Source organism: Lasiodiplodia theobromae (assembly GCF_012971845.1).
Source record: "Lasiodiplodia theobromae strain AM2As chromosome Unknown scaffold_11, whole genome shotgun sequence".
NCBI classification, from domain to species: domain Eukaryota; kingdom Fungi; phylum Ascomycota; class Dothideomycetes; order Botryosphaeriales; family Botryosphaeriaceae; genus Lasiodiplodia; species Lasiodiplodia theobromae.
Genome location: NW_023336311.1, coordinates 105,228 through 121,394, shown reverse-complemented (window position 1 = coordinate 121,394; position 16,167 = coordinate 105,228). Strand labels below are relative to the sequence as shown.

The window sequence follows — 16,167 nt, the reverse complement described above, 5'->3', positions numbered from 1 at the left end:
CCACTTCCAGCTAATCAAACGGCGCTTGCGTGCGCGGCCGAACGGGAGTGGCGACGAACGCCTCACGTTTGACGGAAGCTTCAATGGGGATTTACCTATCGCCTTTGCAGCACATCGTGGTGCTCTTGTCGATTGGCGGGCCGTCGGATGCAAGACTGGTGAGGCCCAGCAGTCCCTGATTAGAGAATGGAGCTGGACGTTGCGATGGCCAAGGTGCGTTGCGAATGCCGTGCCGCTCCCAGAGTGGCTGGTGGTCTAGAACCACGGGTTGGAGACTCAGCTGAGACGCTGCTCGGCCCGTAGAGTTCGGCTCGCTTGCAGGGTTTGGAGTGGCGCACTAAGGCGGAGAAGGGTCCAGCCTTCGGCTTTCAAAGGGAGGACGATGATCACTACCGCGGGCTAAACGAACGCCACAGTTTGGACAACAACGGCTTCCTACAGAGGCCAGCAGTGTAAGGATCACCGAGGGGGGTTGTCTGGTCGGACTCTGAGGGGATGCTATAAGAATGAACGATGCGCTTCTTGTAGCGATTCCAGCGGTGAGTTTGAAGAGAGCCGACGGTAGGGGGCCACACTGCATAGCGTTATGGGCTAGGTTGGGGGTGGCAGTGGCGTCAGGCGCCATTTGGCGCTAACAAATGCCACACCAGTATTATAGGGTACGATTTCGCCTCCGCGAACATGGTCGTTTTGATTTCCCGTATGTCGATTCTCTGCTTAGCTACGAAATGGGCTCCGCACCTCTGCTTCTAACACAGGCGGAGCGTGAGCGGGAGCGTGACGTTATCCCGTAGGCTGCCCTCGCCCCCTTGCGTCCTGGCTTTGACCGTCTGCTATAGTTTCCACCCGCTCTCGCTCGATATCCCTGTCCTCGACGCTTCACCTCATACCCTGCCGCCGCCATCACATTGTCCGCGACCTTCCAGCGATGCCGTGCTCACAGCCATCGCCCAGCTCGCTGCCCTGCGCCTGGGGGCTCGGCGTGCCCTGATCTCGCTGATTGACAGCCGGTCACAAATCGTGCTGGCCGAGGCGACGCCCACGCTTCCGCTGTGCCCCGAACGTGCCGTCAACGACTCCAGTGCCCACGAGGCCCTATGGCTCGGCTGCGCCACCATCCCCAGAGAGTGCGGCTTGTGTGAGCTTGTGCTCGACGCTGGCGGCTCGGCCGTCGTCATCAACGATGTGCAGCACGACACGCGCTCCGCCGCCCACTCCTTCCTCAAACGCACGCCCAGCCTACGATTCTACGCCAGCGTGCCGCTCGTCGCCCAGACGGGCTCCACCATCGGCGCCGTAGCCGTCTTCGACGATGCGCCACGCAGCGGGCTGGCACCGCCGCTGGTCCGCGCGCTGCACGACGTGGCTGCCGCCGCCATGTCGTACCTCAACGCCTCGCGCGCCCTGGACAACAACTGCCGTGCCGAGCGGCTGGTCCGCGGGCTGACGTCGTTCGTCACGGGCGCCGACGACCTACAGCACCACGCCGACCTAGACATGCCGCGCAGCCCTCCGAATCCCACCGCCCTGTCACCACTTCCCAATGCCTCCAACGTGCCCGTGCTGGAGAGGCCGGTTGTCAGCAGGAACTCGTCAGCAGAGCTCCATCCACCCGTGTCATGCATCAGCCCTCTTGTTGATCATGAGCTGCCAAGCGAGACTAGGGACGAGCTGCCGGCGCTGCAGAACATGATCCTGCCCCCCGGCGCCAAACGCATGTTCTCGCGCGCCGCCAACATCATGAGGGCCTCGGGCGGCTTCTCAGGCGTCATCATCTTCGACGCATCCCTGGCGAATCCGGGCGGTGCTTCTGCCCCTAGCACGCCCGCCGCTTCTCCTCCTCTCGGCCCGCCCGACAGCACCATTGACGACGACGCCCCCGCCTCGTGCAAGATCCTCGGTTTCGCCGATGGCGACGCGTCTTCGAGCCGCGCGGGCACGTCGCCCAAGTCGGACTACCTCACGCTGGCCGAGTCGGACCTCAAGCGGCTGCTGAACCAAAATCCGCACGGCAAGATCTTCGCCTTCAACAGCGGTGCGGCGGAAAGCTCCCGCGAGGAGACTTCGAGACGCCAAGGCAGGAGACGCAAGTTCTCGGCCGCCGCCGCCATCCTGGCCGTCGCCCAAGACGCCCGCAGCGCCGCCGTCGTGCCCCTCTGGGACTACCAGCGGCAGCGCTGGCTGGCCGGCTGCCTGTGCTGGACGACGGACGCGCGGCGCGTGCTGTCGCACGGCAGCGATCTGCTGTACCTGCGGACCTTCGGCAACAGCGTCATGACGGAGCTGAGCCGTCTCGACGCCCTCTCCGTCGACAGGGCCAAATCCACCTTCATCGAATCCATATCCCACGAGCTGCGATCGCCGCTGCACGGCATCCTCGGCGGCATCGAGTACCTGCGCGGCACGGAGCTGGACGCGGCGCAGAGCGGCATCGTGGCGTCGATTGGCGTGTGCGGCCGCACGCTGCTCGACACGGTCAGGAACGTGCTGGAGTACTCCAAGATCAACGAGAACCTGGGCTCTTCGCCGTGGAGGCGCCACCACCACCATGCAATGTCCACCGCGACGACGCCCACGGCCGACATCCGCCAGCTGACCGAGGAGACGGTCGAGGCCGTGTTTGCCGGCCATTCGTACAGCGTGTTGTCGGCGACCCAGGCCGAGGACGGCGGCGATGAACCGTTCATGCGTATCGGCAGCCACGACATGCCGTCGTCCCCGACGGGTCCCCCCGTTCGCAGGGCGATCCGGATCATTCTCGACATGCCCGAGAACCGGCCGTGGCATTTGGCGTTGCAACCAGGCATCTGGCGCCGCATCGTCATGAACGTGTTCGGCAACGCCCTCAAGTTCACCCACACCGGCTTCATCCGCGTCTCGCTTTCTGCTACCGACATGGGCGAATCCGAGACGAGGGTGTCGCTCACCGTGGCCGACTCGGGGGCTGGAATGTCGCCCCAGTTCCTAAGCGATGGCTTGTTCAAACCCTTTTCACAGGAGAACCCCTTCGTGCCTGGAACTGGGCTCGGTATGAGCATCGTGCGCCGCCTCGTCGACAGTCTCGGGGGCAGCATCAGCGTACAGAGCCAGCAGAATGTGGGGACCGAGATTCGCATCACCGCCACTCTCCGAAAGCGCGTTTGCAGAGGCGAGAACGTCATCTCCGCCATTGCAGCACGGCTGCAGGGCACACGCATATGCATTCCAGACGGACTCGCGTCCAATAACCACGCAGCCCCGGCTGCCGTGGTTCGCGGGGAACGCTACTTTGTCGAATCCATCACTCAATCGCTCCGCGAATGCTTTGGGGTCCACGTCAGCACCGACGTCGATCCAGATGGCGATCAACTCGTCGTATACCCCGGCCCTGACATGACATGCATGTCCAAGTCACGGCCGCACAAGGGCATGTCCGTCATTGTCGCATTGGACGCTCTTGAGGCCGCAACGCTGCGGACCGACGCAAGGATCGCCGGAGGCTGCGTCGAAGTCGTCACTCAACCGTAGGTCCTTCAGCTTTCTCTCCCATTGCATCGTCTCCTACCAACCTTTTTCTAACATTTCTTCCAGATGTGGCCCGTACAAACTAGCACGAATCCTCGAGCGCTACCTCAACCGCTGCCAACCCGCAGCATCCCAACCTACTCAGACGAGCGTGCTACCGCTCAGCCACCCCAGACCGAGCACCCCCACCACCACCACCGATCCCGCGCGCCCCCCACATCCCCCTTGGCCCCTCGCCCGCCTCCCAACCTTCCGCCCAACCCCCACAACACCCGACCCTCTGTCCCCTCCCCGCCGTGCCTCGATCCCGCACCTCCTCTCCTCCTCCACCTCCACCGACTCCGTCCCGCGCCACCGCCAGCGCCACCATCATCCGCCCTCCACCGCCACCACCACCTCCGCCCTCCCCCCCAAACCTCGCTCCAGATCCGCCTCTACCACCTCCACTCCTCGCCACCGCAAACCCGAGATCCTCATCGTCGACGACAACCCGCTCAACGTGCGCCTGTTATCCGCGTTCCTGACTAAACACGGTTTCCCGGACCACGTCGCGGCGCCGAACGGGCTGGAGGCGGTGCGGCTGTTCAAGGCTGAGCCGCGGCGGTGGGCGGCGATACTGATGGATTTGAGCATGCCGGTCATGGACGGCGCGACGGCGACGAGGGAGATTCGGGCGTGGGAGCGATACCTGGCAGCAGCAGCGAGGGCGAGGAAGGGCGGGGGGGCTGGGGCTGGCGGACTGGTGGTGGTCGACGGCGAGGGGACGCGGGATTCTGCTGTGGCGGTGATCAGCGGGTGCGAACAGTCCTCTTCTTCTTCTCGAAGCCGAGAGGAGTTGGAGGACAAACGACAGCAGCAACAACAGCACTACTCAGCTCCGTCAATTCGGCCGAACGGGATCGTGGGTCAGCAGCCCGACGCTGACGCTGACGCTGGCGTGCAGATAATCGTTACGACCGGCCTCGGCAGCGCTACGGCGCGGTTTGAGGCCCTCAGTGCGGGTGCGGACGAGTACATGACGAAGCCGATACAGTTTGGGACGCTGATGAAGATGCTGAATAAGCGCTTCGAGGATAGGGGGACGGCGGCGGCGGCGCCGCGGCGTAGCTAACGGAAATGAATTGTTTTGCATTAATTCCGTGCTTGGGATCGACGCTTCGTGCCTGATGTTGTGAGCTAAGAGACAATATTAATTGTAAAAAGGATCAATTGGCAGTTTTTGCAAAATGTCCCCGAGAAAGCTGTCTTATCGGAACCTTTCTCGGAAGTTCGCTAGTAGTTTGCAATAGATTCACAGATGTGATGGCTTCGGGACCTCCGAAAGCTCCCGAAAATCAATCGCTCGGAAGATTAATTGCTAATCGAGACGAAACGTGGATGTGTGTGGCATGATCAGACGGACAACACATGATTCCTCACCTTGCAGTCGTAACAGCTATTAAACTTCACTTTAACTCGGCACTCTATTTCATTCTACTGGCAAGCATACCATCAACCTCTTAAGCTTACAGAAGGCAAGCATCATGCGTGTTGACAGCTGGGATTCACGTGCCGCACAGAAGCGCCAACAATGTGCAGCCAAGATCCCAGAACACTGGAAAGTTCCAGTCTCGATCCTCCACGATCTCCATGAGCCACTGCAAGACAACCGGAACAATCTCCTCGAGCTGGACATTGTACAGCGATGCGGTATCATGACGGAGCGAGAGCTACGCATCACAGAATCGTTCACTGTCAAAGATTTACTGGAGGCCTTGGCCTCCGGGGAATTGACCAGCCTCGAAGTCACGATTGCATATTCGAAGAGGGCGGCGATAGCCCAGCAATTAGTAAGTCATCTCATCAGCACATGATCCCTAAAGTTCTGCCGACGAATGTTTCCCCACAAAGTTGCAAATCGGTATGTGATATGAGTTTGCGTTGATAGAAGAAGGTCAATTGCCTTACAGAAACTTTTTTTGCCAAGGCAGAGGCTAGGGCACGCTTCTTGGACGACATGCGGGCGAAGGGCCAACTGGCCGGCCCTTTGCATGGGCTGCCAATTAGCCTGAAGGACTCTTGCCAAGTTGCTGGGACGCCAGCTACACTGGGAATTGTGTCCTTCCTTGATGAAGTTTCGGATTCGAATTCAGCGCTAGTAGACATCCTCCTGGAGCTTGGGGCAGTCTTGTACGTCAAGACCAATGTCCCACAAACATTGGGTGTATGTTCGCCCCCGATATACTACGCCATGCAACTCACGTAAGCGCAGACGGTAGACTCGGAAAATAACGTTTTTGGTCGAACCCTGAATCCATGGAACACAATGCTGACTCCCGGGGGGTCGAGCGGTGGAGAAGGAGCTCTCGTTGCCTTCCAAGGATCCCCTCTCGGCGTCGGTACTGACCTAGGGGGTAAGTAAAATTTCGCATGGAGTCCTGTCTAACTTTTGCAGCAAAGAGTATTATATTATAGCACTTAACTGATATATATCAGGCTCCGTTCGCATTCCCTCCCTCTGCTGCGGCGTCTATGGTTTCAAGCCTACGACGTCACGACTGCCGTACGGTGGTCAGCAAAGCCTTAACGCCCCAGGCACCGACTTTATGCTTGCCTGTGCCGGCCCGATGTCTCGAGACCTGAATGCCCTGGAGGTCCTCGTCAGAGCTGTCATCCACGCCAGACCAGCTCTGTACGATTCAACCGCTATTGACGTACCCTGGCGAGATGTGTCAAAGTTGGAAAACCGCAAGCTGAGAATCGGAGTTGTCCAGGAAGATCCTCTTTTTCCCCTGCACCCGCCGGTCAGAAACACCATGGATGAAGCTGTGCGGGTCCTCCGGTCCAAGGGCAACGAGTTGATCTACCTGGATCCGGGCGAATGCCACGTCGCAGACGCGACCGAAGTTGCCTGGAAGTTCTTCGGGCTCGATGAGACGGTCTTCAGCCATTTGAAAGCTAGCGGAGAGCCCGTGGTCAGATCCGTGGCATTCATCAACAGCCTGGCGGCCGCGCTGCCGAGGAAATTCCTTCCCGACACCAGCGGCATGGACAAATTCCGTCTACTCGCAACCCTGAGACATGCACGGGCTGCAATCAGTGAGGACTGGAGGAAGATGTGGCAGAGCAACGCACTCGACGTTGTACTTTGTCCGCCGGCGCAAAGCACTGCTGTGGAGCACGACAAGTTTGGCTTGCCGCCGTACACCACGCTGACGAACATACTGGACGTGAGTCACCCCAGAACCTTAAGACAGCTGGCTGATACTGATATCTCGGCGCAGTATCCTTCTTGCATCGTCCCCTTTAGGAAGGTGACAGGTCAACCAAACCCGACGCCGTTCGTAAAAGCACAGGGTCAGATTGCGCCAGACTGTATGACTCCGCTTGCTAGCTACGTGAGCGAACCCCAGCTGATCCATTGTTCTCTCAGACTATCCGAATATTCTTGAAGGAGCTCCCTGTTCCGTCCAGGTGTTTACCAAAAGCATGTTTGATGAGGAATGTCTTGCGATTGCTAAAATCATCGACGATTGCCTAAACGGTATCCGATGATGGATCTCTCCAGAGGGAGTGGTTGTTGCGTAGGATTTGGCAATCAGTGTTATAAGATGCCGTTAGTTGATACAAATCTTGTTCTCCTGAGAATCAGTTGCGTCGTCTCTTGTACTGCAGTAAAGCGTAGATATGCTATTAATTCTTACCTCTTTGCAATTGTTCACTCGTTCATATAGCTCTTCCAAATTACGTGTATATTTGTGATGTGAGTAGCATTGGCGTTCCTCACCCGAGTGCTCTCTGTTCAAGAGTTGTATTCCAGCCATCTGTAGACTTTGGAGATATTGCTGTTCAAAATCCATTCTGAGCTTCAACGCAATAGCCTGACTGACAAAGTAGCACGGTTCAATGCCCGTAATTGTCATTTGGTCAACTTTGCACAATGAGGCTACTGAATTTAAATTTATCGAGAAAGTGGTCACTAGCAATGATGATTGCGAACAGGTGTTGCATGTAATATTGATTTTCCGGGAGCGAGAAAAATCCGGCTGCGATAGCTGTTACCCGTCATTGTTCATGCTGACATGTCTTGGTATATTTCCCTGGACTATTCTCGGTTTCCGGTGGCGCTGGGGCCTCGTCATTAAAAAGTCATGAAAGGTCCGAAAAGTGTCCAGAATCTGAACGAGACTTGAAAGCCGGGACCAAACCGAAAAGACGCCGCCATGGCTTTAATAGAGAAGAGCTTTTGGTGTCGCAGCGTGTTGTAGCATACACCGATCAGCTTCGAACCTTTCAAATCCCCATTCGCAACAATGCCAGTTGGATCTCTCCTAGACGTCCTCATTATCGGAGCCGGCCCGGCCGGGCTTTCTGCTGCCCTGTCTATGGGCCGCGTCCTCCGAAGCGCCGTGGTCTTCGATTCCAAATCCTACAGAAACAGCAAAAGCTCGAACGCACACACGGTCCCTACAAGAGACCATGAAGATCCGGCGGCAATCCGCGAGATGATGAAAAAAGAGTTGACCAGCAAGTATAAGACCACCACGTTTGCCGAAAGCGCGGCCACATCCGTGCAGGAAGTGGACGGCGGCTACCAGGTGGTCGATGAGAATACGCGCAAGTGGAATGCAAGGAAGCTCATCATCGCCACGGGCGTTTACGACGTGCTTCCCAATATACCCGGGTTTTCCCATGCGTGGGGGAAAGGAGTGTACGAAAGCCCTACCCAATTTTGCTGAATCGCAGGCTGACACATGTTCAGGTTCCACTGCCTCTACTGCCGAGGGTTCGAGGAGGCTGGCGCTCCAAATGCGGCGGTCATCATCAATCGAGGCGACTCAGCGGAAATTGACATCACGGTGTTCAATAGCCAACTGGCCCATCAATTTACTCGAAACCTCACGATCCTCCTGAATGGGCACGAGCACCTCTTTAAAGACTCCAAGATCAAGACAGCGGTGGATCACGGGGTCAAGATCAATTCTCAGACTATTCGGCGCATCGAATGGAGCGGTCCGGACCCATCGACAAAGGTTGTCTTCGACGACGGGACGGAAGAAACGTTTGGATTTCTCATTCACACGCCCGAAACGAAACTGGTCGGATCTTTCCACGAAACTCTTAACCTGGAGCTTACGTCGGCTGGTGACATTGCCATCACCTCACCCTTCCAGGAAACATCACGCCCGGGGGTGTTCGCCTGTGGGGACTGTGCCACTGGGTTCAAAAAGGTGGCATTCGCCATGGCGGATGGGATTCGAGCTGGAATGGGGGCGAACTTGCAGATCATGGAGGAAGATTTTTCGCGGAGTTGGTGGTAGTACTGTCGGAGTCTGTCGTCTTTGAAGTAATCTCCCATGAAAAAAGTCATTAGTGGCTTGGGAACACACCCTCTCCAGAGGGCCTCGGACTTATACTTTGCTGCACTACGCCGGCCTTTCTCCGCGGAGTCTCCATGGAATTTGCACAATTACCCCATTTGGAGCAAATAGCTCTCTGCCACTTACGACAATATCGTGCCATTTCGTACGAGATGCAAAATTAAAGGGCAAAACGGTTGCAATAGAGTTTTCAGCGATGAGTAACAATAGACCTTTCCCCCATCCACTACAATATGAGGAAAAGTTGAATTGAACAGGGTCTGGATCATTGCGCCTGTGTCAAGCTGAAGACCTCATGATAGTTCAGTGCGGTCGAGGGATGTCAGGACAAATCTACCAGCCGCGCGTCCAGAACTCGCAGTTGGGTTAGGTTAGCATAGGTCGGGCTCATAATGAGCGGGTTGCTTGGACCGGCTCACGCGGGTGCGTTAATAGTAGGTAGTAATAGAATAATTACGTGGCAAGCATAGAACCGTCCTGGCAATCGTGCGGCATGGTGGCGTTGCGAGGTCGGATGCATGGGGCCACATGGCGGGATCAGTACTTCTGGCGGTGTTCAGATCACGAGAAACTACAGGGTCCGCCAGATGGTGTTGATTCAGTTCTTTGTCTAGTTGAAGTTTAAAGGTGGTCGAGGCTGGACATCGCTGCACTCGTAAATAAACACGAGATCTGGGCAACGCTATTCCTTGACCACATGGCTAAGCGATAGGGTTGGCATTGATAAAGTTTCGGGTTGCGGAGAAACATTGCTTGTTGCCACTACTATAACACTGTTGTATTTTAGCTATACAATTTGTAGAAAGGTCAGTTAATAGCACAGTTGCTACGGCTGGTTAGGGCGCTACGGTGTATTCCAACACGAGATAAATACTCTAAGCTATGGCTAACCAGTGCTCGGGTTTAGAAAGGGCCCCGCGCTAACATAAGGCCCAAGACCGAGGGGGCTAGCGACTCGAATGGTAGTGCTACGCACGGGCGAAAAAGAAGTACGAGGTACTCACCGACACTGCAGAACTACACTAAGCAAACTTTCCTGACTCGTCGCATCAGGAACTTAGCAAAGGTTTCCTTTTTTGTCGCGGTGAGGACGGAGTCGCCGAGTGAAGAAGATGTGCCGGGAGATCGTCGAATGAGCGTTGCTGAGATCGTCGAATGAGCGTCGCCGGGCAGGGCAGAATGATGCTGGTGATCCCTGCACCGCGCCGGCACCTCTGCCAGCCCCAAACACCACCACGGCATCTGCACCACGACCCTACGTGACCCCAAGTCTGAGTATATAATGCCATCTGATGTCCTCATTCACCCTCATCAATCACACCATCTCTACAAAGTTCTCTCTACCTCGACACCTCAACACCCAACACTCCATCTTCACAATGAAGTACACCACCATTGTCCTCGCTCTTCTCCCGGCTCTTGGCTTCGCCCAGGACGCCTACGGCCCGCACTGCAACGGCGCTGAGAGCTCGCGCTGCAACAGGGGATGGTGCGTCAGGCCCAACGCTGGGTAAGTACACTTCATTTGATGTTTCCAACTTGTCCCGTTTACTAAAGATGTACCAGATCTTTCTCGTGGTCCAACGGCCCTGTCTGTGTCTTCCAATGCAACAAGGCCGACTGCGCCCAGGCTTGCAGCTCTCAGTCGTTCGACAAGAGATACCAGACTGGTTACTGCTATGCTACGTGAGTTCCAGCTTTATCGTGTTGTATGAATTGTTACTAATCGTTATATCAGTGGTGGCAACAACTTCTGTGTCTGCACCGACAACTCGTTCTAGAGAACTACGGGGTGGAAGATTTGCAGGTGTTCTGAAAAATGTATAGAAAAGCGCCCGATCACACATGCACTCGCTATGTGATTTTGTAAATACAAATCAAAAGCCGATTACCTTTCTACCGTTGGCATTAACATTTCAGAGTGAATGATTTCTCCCACGACTTCCTGCCGCCAGACATGAGTGCCTTTCATCAAACCTACAGCTTCGTATCCACACCCCTCGGCCCCTCTTTCACCTCCCACCACCCCTCCTTGTTGTAAAACACCGTCACACTCGGCTTTTCCGCGTACGGAATCTCGATGACGCGGGTGTTGACGCGATCCTTGCCGAACACGGTGCGCTGCTCCCTGCGCCATGAAGAACAACACCATGACCGGCAAGGTCATGGCGCGCGAGCGTGTGCTGGCCGCACGGCGCCGGGGTGGTAGTGCCGCCCGTTTGCTGCTGGACGTAGACGGCGGGGGGGCACGTCGGCGCCGCGGTTGTTACGACCGTCTTGAAGATTGAGCGACGTCGCCGCCGTGTAGGATGCCGTTCGCGGGCGCCCGCTGCTCGTCCCGCCCGGTGCTGCTGACTGTCCAGTCGTGCTGGATTACGAGACGCTCGTTGGGGTGGAACGGGACCGGCTTCGTGCTCTCAAAGACGGGACCTGGTGCGTGCAGTTGGCGGTGAGGCTGGGAGGTGCTGTGGCGCGTTTTTTGCCGGCGGTGACGGACAGTTTAGTTGAGGCGAGTTTTTGCATGCGGCGTATGTGAACTCGTTTTTCCATGTGATGGGTCTGCGATGCCGAGTATGAATCAGCGCATCAATCTCGAGCACGATTTCTAGTGTCATTACCTGCTGCAGTGGCTATGACACTGGTCCATGCCGATGTAGTTGCTCTTGAAACCAAATGAAGTGCAAATGTTGAATTTCGTCCTTCGAAAGTGCGCAACCCAGTGTGGATCGATTTCCACTGTCAGTCAGTAGGTGGTAATCACAGTGCTGGAAACGTCAGTTGCAAGGTTCGCACAGCCGTAGACTTGGCTTGTTTGTTAAAGCATGACGACGCATAATGAGGATTGGAGTGGGATGAACTTTTAGGCAGAGAATCGTTGCACACGCAGGTTTCCCGCAGGCTCTCATGTTCCACAGGTGCGAACCAAAAATCCAGTTATTTTCACACATCACATATTCGCTGTCTTCAAGCTGCAGAAGCGAAAGTTGAAACATGTTCCATTTCTAGGTACACTTGAACTTCAGGTAAGGACTGGAAGCCACTACAAGACAGACGAATGTTCCGGGAAGATGCGTGATCCTTACTTTTCCTTCTCTGTCTTCTCTGCCTTTTTGAATGCCCACTTGCCTTCAGGAGTGTACTGAACAGTATACACCTCCCTGCGCCACATGTAGACAAGATGGGTCAAGTTGGAGATGTCATCAAAGTAGTCTTTGGCTTCCATCTGGTCGTCGAACCAGATCTTGATCTTCTCTATTGGGCTCAGGTCCTGCTTCCCAGGATGATCTGGGTGTGTATTCGTGATGTAGATAGGGACCTGCGAGTCGGCCACGGTCATGTAGACCACGGCGGCTGCTGGTGACTCTGTGTGTATGAACCGGAAAGCATCCTTCGCGACGTTGTTGTCTGGCCTCACGGAGGCGGCAGTTCCGTCCGGTGCCACGGTGATGCTCTGCCCTTTGCTGATCTCCACTTCAGTCGTTCCTCCAGCGACCTTGTCTGAATCCACTCATTAGAGCCAAAATGGAAAGCAATTTGTGGAGGTGACTGACCTCTGGCCTTGTAGTTGGATTTGGTCGCTGCGATAGCGTACTTATCGACCCATGTGATCGACATGTGCTGCCGAACCGCTTGCGGTTCATCACCCTTAGCTCAAGCTACTTATATGGGGAGGAGAGGCTTGCCAAATGCACCAGCAACAACATTGCAGTACTCCCGCCCGCCCTTTCTGACGAAGAAAGCGCAGCACAGCTTCATACCATTCTTGTTGAAGTCGCTGACCCAGGAAGGGTCGACCTCGATCTTGACAGTGTGGGTAGTAACGGGCGTGTGAAGGACCTTGACGACAAACATCGAATTCTCAGTGCCGAAGGGCTGTTGGAATATGGCTTTCTGAGAATTGAGACCGGCTTAAGTACTTTGGATGAAGTCAGATATAGGCCAAGCTACGTTACTAGAATCTGCTCATACACGGCATCGGATACACCCCGATGCGTTTGTGTAAGTTTGTGGTTACTCACAAGTGTCTGTGCGATCGACCTTACTGCAATCTAAGCATTATGGATGCACACGTCACTGATTCCATCCGGGTAGATGATTTTTCAATCTATATCGAAACTAGGCTCAAGAAGGGAATGCATTGCCACTTCAAGTGGGGTAGTGTAAGGGCCTGGTAGGGCCGGCTGTCTGGTTAGCCGTATCAATCAAATAAATGCAAATAGTAGATGAGAGAAAAAGGGAAGGCTGAACCGCATTTTCGAAGATAAGCGTCGCCGAGATCTCTACAGACTAATTGAATAAATTATTTCAATGCGCTCGAAAAGAGATGTCGATAGCACACTAGCATGTACTGCGTAAGCCTTTCGAGAGCACCTGCGAAACAGTACGTCCCGATACCGTTCAACGACGCGGTGGATGTTTCACGAAAAGGCCCAGTTGAATTGCGCTAGGATTGGGTAGCATGGCGCAACAACCCGTCCAGTTTCCCCTGCAAGTAGCAGAAAGCTGTCAAAGTGGATCACTATTCCTGTGCAAAGCCTGTTTTGTAGAAGGGTACTGCCGCAGCCCGCTCCGCAGCACTATGTCTTTGCGACGATCATAGCCAGAGCGAGGTTTTAGCTCTCTGCTCGGCTTTCTTTTGAAAACGGGTGTGTACACGAAGTGTTGGTGCAGAGCGAAGTTTCTTTCTCACGGGTAGCTGCGTTCCGACCTGTCACATCTCCACAGACTACCTTGTAAAGATTTTCGCACTAGGACTCCCTTACAGCAGGGCATTGTACTACAGCGCATCGTCCCATAGAATCTTCAGTCAACGACGATCTCGATTAACAACAGCTCAGCTCCTCCAAATTACTGCAGTTACAAGTGGACCTTCGGCCCGCAGCATGGATTGCAGGATTGTTGATGCAACATCATGTCGGTGTCGGCATTGGTGCCATACATCCTGTACGTCACACAGAATTGAAGATCCTACAAGGTTCTGCTGTGTATCACGAAATATTGTGCTCAGCTTATGATGCGTAAAGATGCAGCTAACAAATATGTACGAGCCAAGCAAGCCATGAGGGAGAAAATGCACTCCCAACTTATTGTGCAGTCTTTTCTGATTAGTAACTCATTAATAGCATATGCATTCCTCGCTAGTATAATGGGCTCAGCATCACAGACATTCCTACATGTGGGCCTGTAATTCGGCGCATAGCTCTGTATGGGAAGCCAGTATGACCTAAGGTGGTGTTTAAGAGCACCAAGGGAATACAGCTTCGTATCCATCATCTTCGCCGCTTTCACATTTGTCCAGCGTGGGGAGCAAATGATCGGCACATCACCCTGCAGATAATCACACTGCTTGTGACATCAGACTGACGAAGAATCCCAAGCAGGCCTATTTCTGAAACAAAGTAGCCATGTGGAGTCATCTCGCAGCCTGAGCTGCAAATGTTTGCACGTCAAGAGACGGGCACTCTGTGGAACGTTACAGCTGGCGGCGACCCGTGCATGCATGCGCTCCACATTCTCATCTACTGCATAGCTCATACATCGAGTGGTCAGGCAGGGATGAGATCCTACTATCTACCTTTGTTCTGGACCTACTTGAAACTGGAGCTCTGTGGGGCAGAATGCTGGCAAGCCGCCTGAAGGTCTCCAGCAAACGGTGCAGCCTCCACTCTCATACCTCCTACAGCGAAGTTGGAGAAGCTTTATGCACGCAGTAGCCTGTCCAATCTCCCATTAACACGGCGGCAACGGAGACACGCTAGGCCCATCGCCACCGTAAGTAATGTACATGTCTATGTGCAGGTCCCCAATCGCACCCATGAAAAGCTGTATTGCCCAGCCAAAACGGAGATTAGCCTCACTGCTCTCAATCGAATCATGCGTCAATTTCGGACCTCGCATTCCGTCATGAAGCTTAATGCTCGCCAGGTTCGATAATCCACGCAATGCAAGCTTGAGCCTTGATTTGTACTCGTCCGAGTTCTGTAAAAAGTACTGTTCAACCTGCTCCCTCCTCACTGAAAACAAACGCGCCAATGCCACTCGAGCATCCTCTTCCAAGGCGTCCAGCTCCTCGTCAGATATGCGTGGACGAAATAACTGATGCAGTGAGCCCCATGGGTTGTTTGCGCCGATTGAATCAATGCATGACCGGAGCGACCGCTGTTCGAATGCGAAGTCTGCAGGGCTTTATCGAGGTACGTAGATCTCGAGCTCCTTGATCGCAGGCGAGATTCTGTTGCACTGGCTCATGTCTCGGAGGCGATCAACGTGTCGACGACTCAAGCGGAGGGAAACTGTAGCGAAGTGGCATCTGAATGAATCCCAGAATTTCCTCTCCACTGCTTTACAAGTGAGCCTTACAGAGCATAGGCTCGTGATGTTAAGAAGCTCGCCAACGTGCGTTAAAAGTTCGACCGGTAGAGTGAGAATTGGTGGGGACGCGTTGGGATCCCGCGTCGGTAGCATGGAGAGATGGGAACAAAGTGAAAGATATTTTTATCAATGGGTAGTATCTGAATTCAGGCCATAGTAGTGTCATTCATTTTATAAGGTTTGGAAATGGTCTGAAAGTAGATTAGCGTGGTTGACCAAGCTCACAAGCCTCGGAGAGTTTTCGGCAGGTATAGCTTAACTTTGCCTACGTGTCATTACGAGCTATCTAAAGAGTGTAGAAATCCACCGACACACCTCCGACTATCTCACTGACCGTCTGAACACCCTCACTGTCTACGGAAGTGACTGGATCCATACTGGACTGCCGTGAAGATCCTGATTCAGCAAACCAATGGTGGGATATCTTGTGGTTTCCTCAGTCATATCGTAGACGCAGCCACATCCAAGTTCTCAGCCATGATCGTTTTCCAAACGCCAAAGCTACGAAGCGCTTGTGATCAATGTCGTAAGTACTCGTGGTTCGGCAAACTGCAGAGACAAACTCACATTTCATCAAGGTGAACGAAAAGTGAAATGCCCGGGTGGAGAGCCCTGCCAGAGATGCAGCAATGACAACGTCCCGTGCGCGTACTCGCTTATGAAGCCATTCGGCAGACCAAGGAAGAAGAGAAAACCGGACTCAGAGGCCCCCAGCTCATGTCGCTCTTTTTCGGAGACATTTCACCAGGCAGAGGACATGACCACCAGTAGCATGGGTGTCGACAACGAATCGCTCCTGGTGCCGGATGATTTCTCCTTTTTGGATGATTCTCTCTTCTCTACAGGTGTGTCTCAATCATCAAGATGACGAATCTTCCACTAATGCATGAACTATTCCCGCTAGAGGAACTTGGGGCGCCGGATCAAATTC

General features: G+C 54.6%; 5 protein-coding genes across 5 annotated transcripts; 4 read left to right on the top strand and 1 right to left on the bottom strand.

The window, feature by feature from the left end:
* Positions 1-728: 728 nt before the first annotated feature.
* LTHEOB_4165 (Sensor histidine kinase response regulator) lies at positions 729-4,615 on the top strand (the record flags this gene model as incomplete). Its single annotated transcript, XM_035513169.1, has 5 exons — positions 729-790; positions 840-1,010; positions 1,083-1,592; positions 1,665-3,503; positions 3,571-4,615. The coding sequence occupies 5 exons, from the start codon at positions 729-731 to the stop codon at positions 4,613-4,615; spliced, it is 3,627 nt and encodes a 1,208-aa protein (XP_035374869.1).
* Positions 4,616-5,809: 1,194 nt separating this feature from the next.
* LTHEOB_4164 (General amidase-B) lies at positions 5,810-7,038 on the top strand (the record flags this gene model as incomplete). Its single annotated transcript, XM_035513168.1, has 4 exons — positions 5,810-5,897; positions 5,980-6,713; positions 6,768-6,858; positions 6,917-7,038. 4 exons carry the CDS (start codon positions 5,810-5,812, stop codon positions 7,036-7,038), a joined length of 1,035 nt encoding a protein of 344 aa, XP_035374868.1.
* Positions 7,039-7,796: 758 nt separating this feature from the next.
* Positions 7,797-8,804, top strand: LTHEOB_4163 (Thioredoxin reductase; the record flags this gene model as incomplete). Its single annotated transcript, XM_035513167.1, has 2 exons — positions 7,797-8,194; positions 8,246-8,804. The coding sequence occupies 2 exons, from the start codon at positions 7,797-7,799 to the stop codon at positions 8,802-8,804; spliced, it is 957 nt and encodes a 318-aa protein (XP_035374867.1).
* Positions 8,805-10,243: 1,439 nt separating this feature from the next.
* On the top strand, positions 10,244-10,645 carry LTHEOB_4162 (uncharacterized protein; the record flags this gene model as incomplete). The annotated part of the gene is made up of 3 exons (XM_035513166.1): positions 10,244-10,374; positions 10,431-10,550; positions 10,603-10,645. The coding sequence occupies 3 exons, from the start codon at positions 10,244-10,246 to the stop codon at positions 10,643-10,645; spliced, it is 294 nt and encodes a 97-aa protein (XP_035374866.1).
* A 196-nt stretch (positions 10,646-10,841) lies between these two features.
* On the bottom strand, positions 10,842-12,716 carry LTHEOB_4161 (uncharacterized protein; the record flags this gene model as incomplete). The annotated part of the gene is made up of 7 exons (XM_035513165.1): positions 10,842-10,992; positions 11,135-11,294; positions 11,362-11,423; positions 11,483-11,563; positions 11,948-12,362; positions 12,416-12,442; positions 12,623-12,716. 7 exons carry the CDS (start codon positions 12,714-12,716, stop codon positions 10,842-10,844), a joined length of 990 nt encoding a protein of 329 aa, XP_035374865.1.
* Positions 12,717-16,167: the final 3,451 nt, after the last annotated feature.